The sequence below is a fragment of the Medicago sativa genome, chromosome 5 (assembly GCF_051527215.1).
Source record: "Medicago sativa cultivar Bolivia chromosome 5, Bolivia_mono, whole genome shotgun sequence".
Taxonomy (NCBI): Eukaryota; Viridiplantae; Streptophyta; class Magnoliopsida; order Fabales; family Fabaceae; genus Medicago; species Medicago sativa.
The window spans coordinates 28,051,597-28,061,557 of NC_140753.1; the positions used below are offsets into that span (position 1 = coordinate 28,051,597).

General features: G+C 31.9%; 1 protein-coding gene across 1 annotated transcript; it reads left to right on the top strand.

Moving 5' to 3' along the window:
* Positions 1-1,763: 1,763 nt before the first annotated feature.
* Positions 1,764-3,847, top strand: LOC146921520 (ribonuclease 1-like). The gene is made up of 4 exons (XM_085714910.1): positions 1,764-1,949; positions 2,177-2,335; positions 3,051-3,249; positions 3,365-3,847. The coding sequence occupies exons 1-4, from the start codon at positions 1,848-1,850 to the stop codon at positions 3,589-3,591; spliced, it is 687 nt and encodes a 228-aa protein (XP_085571036.1). The 5' UTR covers positions 1,764-1,847; the 3' UTR covers positions 3,592-3,847.
* Positions 3,848-9,961: the final 6,114 nt, after the last annotated feature.

A 9,961-nucleotide genomic window follows, 5' to 3' on the forward strand; every position in this document is an offset into this window, starting at 1 on the left:
TTAAATGGGCCCAAATTTTTATGTCCAAGCCCTACATTTTTTCGGGCTTTTGCGGGCCGACTCGGCAGACCCAGCCCGTTTTGACAGCTCTAACATAATACATGCGTAAGGTAAGCTATCGTTCATTCACTTTTCTACCCTATAGATAGAAACCTATTTCAGGACCTTTACGATAAATCGCAGACAAGGTAGCCACTATATCCTAGCAAGAACAAGTATACTCCATTCGGTATTAAGTTTATGGGCAAAATTACACAATTAGTCATTTAACTTAATTTTAGGTAACATTTTCGTCCTTTATCTTTTTTTGTCACGATTTAGTCCTTTATGTTACAAAATGACAATATCTTATCATTTTTTATGAGATTTTTTCAATGAAATTTGATTTTCTAGGCTTGTATGATGATGATTTGGGTTTTCTATGAGTTTGATGAATTTTTTTTGGAGTTTTTGATTATTTTTTTCATAAAAAAGATAACTATGTTGTTATTTTATAACATAAAGGACTAAATCGTGACAAAAAAAAGATAAGGACTAAATCGTTTTAGGTGTTTACACACATATTAAGAAATGCAATGATTAAGAGAAAGGGAATGGGTATTTTACTAAATTATCCTTATTAACTATTGGTTAGTTTTAAAAGTAATATTTTGAAAGTAGTGTGCAAAGTATTAATTGGAGGGTACAATTGAAAAGAAAAAGTTATTATTGCATTGGAAACTGAAAGCGACACTCATTTTGAAACAAATTTTTTTGGCTAAAGCGACATTCATTTTGAAACGGAGGGAGTAAAACATAAGTATTTGGAGTATACTTTTTTGTTTTTTCTTTAGAATAAGTTTCATTGGAAGATGTAAAAACGATTTCCATTGGCTATTGATTATGGAGAAAATGGAAGAGAGAGAAAATTGAATGTAATTTGCATTTAATTTCATGAGAATAAACAAAAGTTTTTCTTGAAAAAGATGACTTTTTTTTTTTAAAAAGAAAGCAAGATTAAATACTATAAAAGTTTGCATTTTTTGCTTACATTTTGAGACAAAAAGTGAGTTTTTGTACTTACATTTTGGGATGGAGGGAATATATATTTTTATAAGGTAATGTAAATGTTGGAAGATAGAGATACATGAGATGATAATGTGATAAATTGAGAGTAATAATATTTGTATAATCATTTTCATCTAAAAGTTATCTTAAAATGGTTGTACAAATATCATTTATTTAAATGATGTTATAAAAAGATAGATAAATAAAAAAATGAGATGTAAAAGGGGCATATAAAAAGTTTAGGGGAAAATAATCATCGTCGTTCCTGAATTTTTAAGGAGTAGACACAATAATCATTCAATATATAAAAATTTCAAAATAACCACATATAGTGTGTTTCATTAGTCAAAATAGTCTCTTACATCAAAATGATCCGTTAATCCGGTCGTATTAATCCTTCAATACATTTACTTTTTGTCAAACCGGTCTATAAATATATACGTATTGTCATATCAATCTTTGTTAAAACCAATTATTGTCAACATTAAAAAAACTATTTTAACATCAATGATCATTCTTATCAATAGAGCGCATAATCAACAATAATCGTTAAAAAGGAAGCACCGACTTGTCATAATCGTTATGCAGCGGTTACACACGGAAACCACATCATAATTGGCAAATAAGAGTGTGAACTGTGAAGCATATCCTGTTATGATCCTCTGTCCTTTCGGCTTCTTACTTTCAATCTCTTCCTATAAATACACCAATGAAGTAATACATTTTCATAATCATCACATACACTCAACACCATAAAATCCCCCACTTACTCTTTTGAGAATTACATTAGTCTAAAAAAAATGGAGTTCAAAGGGTCATTTTTAATTAAGCTTCTCTTGCTACTGCAAATATCTGTTCTCTGTGTTTCACAGGATTTCGACTTCTTCTACTTTGTTCAACAGGTACTATAAAATTTAATTCAATTGTCATTTTACGGTCTGAAAAATCTCACATGTTTTCTCAAGTGTACTTTCGAACGACATATTTTGTTCAGAAGTTTATTTTAAACGTCACAAAATATATGTTTCTTTTGAACATGTATTTGTGTTGAGTGGAATTTTTTTTAATTTATTTAGTTAGTTATGAAGAATATGTGTTAAATTATTGTTTGGGATTTTTGCATTTGCAGTGGCCAGGATCATACTGTGACTCACAGAAGAGTAGTTGTTGCTACCCAACAACTGGAAAACCTGCTGCAGATTTTGGAATTCATGGTCTATGGCCTAATTACAAGGATGGCACATACCCTTCTAATTGTGATCCCAGTAACGCTTTTAAGCCATCTCAGGTACTTCATTCTACACCCATTATATTTCTACACCTATTAAGTATGTATACAAACATGAACACCAGATACGACATAAACATTGACACGCTGACACCGCTAATACTATAAGAAAATCACATAATTGAATGTAATTATAGGTGTCAGTGTCGTGTCTAATCCAATGAATCTCCGTGCTTCATAGTTCTACACTGATTATTATTATATTTTTGAAGAGGCTCTACGGATTTCTCAATCAATTTTGTAGTATTCAGAAGTTGCAATTTTTTGTCTGTTACATTGCCATATTCCCATTTTTTATTCAGCTTATCTAAACTTTGCTTTTATTAGCTTATCCAATTATTTTTTGGATCCACAATGAACTTTGATAAATCAAAATCAGTTTTAATGGTTTAAACAAGTGAACTAGTGAAACACGCTTTTGTAATCACATATAGACATTTTAATCAGTGTATCTGATTTACAAGTCAAACGTTTTCTACTCAATTTTCAACTTTACGTTACGGGACGTTAGGTCCTTTTCTGTTTGTCTTTTTGGAAACTTTTCATGTCATAATATCACTAAAATTAATTAAAAAAATATTCATCATAACTTCTACGTAGACAATGAATTCTAAAAAAGGCAAAACAGAATTTGTTTTTATCTTATAAAGAATTCAGTTCCCATGATGATTAATTTACCATAATACCACTAATTTGTTTGTGTATGTTGTCACAGATATCTGATCTCACAAGTAATTTACAAAAAAGTTGGCCCACACTAGCATGCCCAAGTGGCAATGGAATAACATTTTGGACACATGAATGGGAGAAACATGGTACTTGCTCAGAATCAGTGCTTAGTCAACATGACTATTTTGAAACAACACTCAACTTGAGACAAAAAGCCAACCTCCTCCAAGCTCTTACAAGTGCAGGTAAATAACCAAAATTTTGTTAACTTAGGACAAAATATAGTTGCCAATAATATTATACAAATACATTAGCGCAGTAGAAAAAGCGGATATTAAAAAATCATATTGATTGTGTCAGGAATACAACCTGATGGAGGATCATACAGCTTGAGCAACATCAAAGGAGCTATACAAAATGCAATTGGGTATACTCCATACATTGAATGCAATGTGGACTCATCTAGAAACAGCCAACTATATCAAGTTTACTTGTGTGTGGATACTTCTGGATCAGACTTTATTGAGTGTCCTGTGTTCCCACATAGCAAATCATGTGGATCTAACATTGAGTTCCCATCTTTTTAAGTTACATTTTCTAAGACAAAAATCTAGTATACATGTTGTCCTTTACATGTATTCAATAATAATAGTGATAATTGAATTTCTACATTTTTTTTTTAATTGAATGTTTACATATATATATATTTCTGATCAGCAGTAGTGTGTAATTGTTTTTCTTCTAGTTGAGTAAAAAAAATGCAGTTGGAAATCCTTGGGAATAGGTGCTTTTTATACTGTCATATATGCTAGAACTAATGATAATTGGCCATTTTATCTTCTACTCCTATTTAGATCACCAATTAGACAGCATGTAAGAATTAATCCATTTCATATGCACATTCACAATGTAAGTTAGAGGCTTCTCATCATGAAACTGATCAGATAAGAGAATATCAAGAACATAGTCACATAATTCGTTGCTAAAGGTGAAAACAGCAAACCAATTTGCGATACTGTTGCATTTTCGTACAGACTAACTCGCATGGAATTCATATAAACTCGCGAACCAGATCATGACATTCATACCTTACGATAAAATTGGCATTCGAACACACATTTAAACTGGAAATAAGGACAATATATACTAACCAGCAAAAAAATTAGTTATACAGCACGCAAAGGATGAGGACATTGCGGTAAAAGTTTAGATGGTTGTAAATAATCGTTAGTATCACTTTAATTAATAGCCTACAGACTAAAATATTACAATGTACCACAAACCAAAATAGCACTATGTCTAATAGTCTTGTCAAACTTTAATGGTTGATCAAATGAAACTTTGTTCTAATAGTTTTCTCAAACTTTAACTATTCCCACATGTATTCAGATTGTATTATATTATGAAAATTGCTGTATACACATGTTGTTTGGCTGAGAAACACATGTAAAAGACGAAAATACTCATCGATCGTTAAGTGCCCAGGAAAAATAAAACCGGCTGCAGTTAACTACCGAGTAAAACCTCGACAATTACTACCGAGGAAAACCTCGACAGTTAATTGCCGAGGCGTGCTAAACATAAACGGAAGTAGAAACACAAACATTTCAGTTTCAAAACTTCTCTAAACTTCTCAAATTCTCACCAAAGCCATTTTCTTACAGTGACACTGCTCACTGTAAGAAACTTATAAATGTGAATCTTAACTTTTATTTTTTTTTGTTATATTTTTCGTGCGTAATAACTTATAAATGTGATTTGTTTGGTTTGTGCAGACATGGTTTTTGGCGCATTTTCCTAAGTTTTTCAGTGTTGATCCAAACACGGACTATATTGAAAACTATCCTGTTGCAGCGAAGTGGAAGTTATAGAAGGGCATGGAGAGGGGGTGATGTATCGCTCATTGCTTGATCGTATTCAGTTTGATGACGTATGTTGGAGGCCGTACGAAGAGCACAAGGAGATCCAGCCATTTGAGGAGGGTTTCTGGTATTCAGGTTGGATTATATGCGGTGTTCGTAGGGTGTACCGTCACTTGCCTGAGAGAGTTTTGCAGCAGTACGGATACGTCCAAAGCGTCCCTAGACATTCAACGGATGTTGTAGAGCTGTGACCGCCTCAGATTGTGCAGGCATTCCTTGACTTCAACACTTGCACGCTTAAGGAGCCCGATTAGGGTGAGCCGACAAGAGTGGATACATGGCGGATGGCTATGTGTTATGGTACACTAAGGTGTCTCACCCTCAGATTTTGCCACTTCTTCCAGGAGATCTTCCGAGGCCAGCAAATGAAGAGCAGATCATTCCATGAGAAGCTCGCATGATACCTATGACATGGTTAGCGGCGTTGTTGCCTACAGTGATGCACAGATGGGCAAGGCGGAGGTCATGAGCCCTCAACAATGGTTTCAGGCCATGATCCATGTTAGGGAGCAGATCGCGACGATATTGGCCAGGAGGCGAGGCCAGAGGCCGAGGAGGCGGCAACAGCAGCAGCATCAGCAGGACCAGGACCAACAGTAGGATTACTTATAGTTGTTGTTTAGGATGTGTTGGTTTTAGGCTTTGTTAGTTTCATTTTCAAACTTTGGTGACTTTTGTTCGTATTTGGTTGACATTATGTATTTTAACTGATGTTGGTGCATTTTGATTTCATCTTGGTAATTTGCTATCGTGGTGCATTTTTACTTGAATCAAATGTTGAAAATTTATTATTGTTGATGATGTGAAAATATTGGAATAGGTTTGTGTTATGTGTTTAAAACACATTATAGGTCCAGAAGCAAGTGCTTCTGCTATTTCTGAACTTCAGGATGCATCGACAGTTAACTGCCGAGGGGTATTTTCGTCTTTTACATGTGTTTCTCAGCCAAACAACATGTGTATACAGCAATTTTCTTATATTATACTATGGCTATATGTATTATGTGCACGGAGGAAAAGTTTGATCACTTGTGTGTTTCTAAAGAATGAAATGAAACTAATAAAATAAACGTATGTTTGGATTAACTCGTGTATGTCTCTATAAATATCGATATTTTTTTAATTATGTTTTTAAATAAACCGATCAACTGAATCAAACCACTTAATTTGGTTCGGTTTCATTTTTGAAAAACAATGAAAACCGATCTAAACTGAACTTTTACACCCCGGCCTACCCACTTCAGTGTCATTTATGTTGATTATTATCCAACGTTTGAAGTCCATGGAGAAAAATATGCCCCTCTTATTTTTTAAGAAATTCACTTTCAGTTTCATCAAGACCGACTCAATAATGTTCAATAATTATTGAGATCTAAAACAAATATTAATTTATATGTGGCATTTTTATCTACATTCGTACCTTTTGCTTATAAAAACAAATGTCAAATATTTAGACAAAAAAATACTAATGACTATTTTTTTTTTTTTTGGCATGCATAAAGTTAGGACTTTAATAGTCTTACCCTTAAGTCGCGGTCCCGAGTTTCATACACTACTACGAAGTGGTCTCAAGATGCTACTGTCATATATGCAGTAACATATGCACATTGCTCCAATGGTATATATATGGAACTATGCAACCCACACTTTTTTATAAATTAAGTAATCCACATTTTTTTATGTATCAACAAAAACAAAATGTAATCTACATTTTCATAATTTTTTGCATGAAACAATTTTTTATTTCAATGTTATGGTATGGTAAACTCACTTGGGTTGGCCTGGTGGCATAGGCTTGGGACTTGGGGACTTGGGAGTGTGCTCCTTCTCAAGGTCTTGGGTTCGATTCTCTCCGATGCCAATTTGGATGGACTAATTTAGCTTCTTAAAAAAAAATGTTATGGCATGGTAATTAAGTAACCTCAAAAAAACTTATACAGCACACTTTAACATCTCATGTTTCTTCAATAGTCCAGTTAATAGGTAGAAAGATAATGAACCTGTTCATTTCCTAGGAAGCCCTCCAAGATTCATTCATGGGAGATACCCATATCTTTCTCCATTCATTAACATAATCACAAAATAGTTTCATTTGTCATTTTATGTAGATGTAGATATGGATCCATATATATACTAATAATAATACTATCCAACACGTTGGAGGCATACAATTAATGTATTGGGTATTCAACATGTGAACACTTCGTGATTGTTGTTAGGAACGTCTGCGGAAGCAACCAATTAGAAGTACACTTGTTTCTTTTTATATATGATTTTTGTGGTCCTTGTGCATTATTTAATTACAAAAAAGATAATCAATTGTGTTTTCCACATATTTCATAATTTTCTTGGTCCTGTTATTTTAAATAAGACCTCAAAAAAGTGTTTTAAATAAGAGTGCTGTACTTGGGACCTTCGTAATGTGAATAGAGAAAACATGATTGAAACATGCAATGAGCTTCAACAAGGAACAAAAGGTGACCACGAAATGTGTGATAAGGACGGAAATGAAGTAGTAGCATGCAACAAAGGAAAGTTAGAAAATCATCTTCCTCGAGTCACAAAAAGAGAAAAGACCATCCTCCAATAATTGATAACTTAAGAGTGAGATAAATATAAATATTAAAAACATTTTTTGAGTCCAAATATCTTTCATGCTTTGGACCATGGTACCAACCTCTCACCCTAAATTTTTGTAACAAAAAAATCATTGATATGCTTACTATTATCGTAAATGCAAAATTGAGGTGGGCCAGTGCAAGGGGTTGCAATTGAAACAATTTTTTAGACCTCAATATTATTATTTTGATATAATTAATAAAATTAATGTTATATTAATACCTTTTTTAATTCGGTATTTGGCTCAATGACCGACTAATTCAAAGGATAAAATCTTCGCATTCACTTGGGAGATTCATTTAAAGTCAGAGCAAAATTTTGTATGGAGTAGCCCGAAGAAATAGGCACCGGGGAGATCGAACCTGAATACTTGAACGAAACACTCCAAGATCTCAATTCAATATCATCCGGCCAAATATCATAATTAATATGTAATGATACTATAAAATGTTAAGATATGTACCCAAAATAAACAGACCAAAGAAAGACAAATCAAGGTGTATACACATGCGTCCCACGCCAAAGGGTCCCTGAAATGGACTTCTTATTCCTTGTACGCAATTACATCAAACTTCCTTGCCATAAAGTTTAGGATTGATGAACTACAAAATTAGAAACTAGACTTTACGTCTTCAACATGACAACAAAGCATCTAAACCAACCTAATATAACTCCTTACGTTGCTTTCTAAATGTTAAGATTTGGTAAGATTTCAAACATGTTCTTCTCCCAAAAAAGAAATTAAAACTGCTAGCCTTGCCACGTTGATGCCAATAAAACAAGAATATGAGTATCAATTTAAGAATATACCATATATTTTTTTGTCAAAGAATATGCGATATTGGTACGTTAATTAGGTGAATTACAAAGTTGACCTGAAAAATGATTTAACTTTTTGATGACTTCTTAATTTAGTTGAACTATGTTAACTCGATAAGAAATTTCTTAATTCACATTTAATAAGAAATTTAATTAAATGCAATTAATTTTCTTAATTTTATAATAAAATGTGTATTTCAAAAGTGTTTTTGAAGTAAATTTGTTCTATGAAAATAAAAGAGTTGTTTTTAAAAAATAAAACTTGTTACAAATAGTTTTAGAATAACATGGTTAAATACATAAACAGTTAAATACGTTTGTACCGTCCCTTTGAGTTTAACTCAATTGATAGAGATTATGCATAATATATTCAAGGATTGGGGGTTTGAATTCCGGACATCTCATTATTCATTTAAGAGGTAAATTTTTAGCCATTAAACTACTTGAAAAAAATTTGTTTATATCTTTTTACCAAAAGAAATTGTTTGTAGATATGTGTACTTTATCTTACCAGTCAGTTATATAATTTATTAAAAAAAATTAGTTTTATAAAAATAAATTAGATCTAATTAATAAAATACTCACTCCGTCCCTCAATAAATGACATATTTGACAATATACATTATTGACTTGACATACTTTGACCATATTTTTCTACTAATTCACAAAGATAAATAATATCATATAAGATGTTGTTTGATTCGTCTCAATGAATATTTTTCAAATATTAAATTTTTATAATTTTTTTAAGTAAAGAATTGATGATATCAAAGATAAAACATATGCATTGTTATGTGTATCAGAGTCAACTAGGTCATCTATTGAGGAATGAAGGGAGTAACATAATAGTATAGTTTTAGAGCATATTCATTTATGAACCACCCAATATTTATATCCACATGCACATTAATAGTATTGGTGGCGAGTGGATGTATGTTTGAAATGAGTTTATAAATAGAAGCCCATCTTAAGTTAGAAGTTGGTTTTGTGGTTTTGTAAAGATGAATTAGACGTATATAAAAACCTAACAATTAAACTTTTTTTTTGTTTCACGAAAACAAAAATAATAAAAAAGAAGTACCATTTAGATACATACAAGTTGTAAGTAATGCCTGCCTATTGTTTCCCAACGTGTATCAAATATTTTAATTTTGAATTGGAAATGCTTTGAATGAAACAAAATATTACATGACCTGATCTCTATTGATACCAACAGAAACAAAGGGTTTAGGGCTATACATATTTCTAGTATATGAAAACCAAATCATTAATTAGAATGGTACGATAAAGATAATAGTTTAGATGGAATCTTAAATTCACACTTATGATCTGTACATTATTGTAAAAAATAGATAAACATCTCTGTTATTTAATTAATAATCCAATGGAAACTTCAAAGCAAGTTGTGGTTTTTATTAAATATGTGGATAACCCTAAACTTTTTTAATAATGCAAAGTACTTCACATTATTAATATTTGAAAATAAGATTGTAAACTAGTTTACGATTGGTTCACGACTTCACGTATTCGTTTTGACATGCCTTATAAGCTCAACATCTTTGCACTATATATACGTAACATCACTTTTGAGTTTAAT

Excerpts from the sequence above, each read along its gene's own strand:
- LOC146921520 (XM_085714910.1), top strand. The coding sequence starts at position 1,848 with ATGGAGTTCAAAGGGTCATTTTTAATTAAGCTTCTCTTGCTACTGCAA. Across the intron at positions 1,950-2,176 it reads TCTTCTACTTTGTTCAACAG|TGGCCAGGATCATACTGTGA; the intron begins GTACTATAAAAT and ends TTGCATTTGCAG. Across the intron at positions 3,250-3,364 it reads CCAAGCTCTTACAAGTGCAG|GAATACAACCTGATGGAGGA; the intron begins GTAAATAACCAA and ends TGATTGTGTCAG.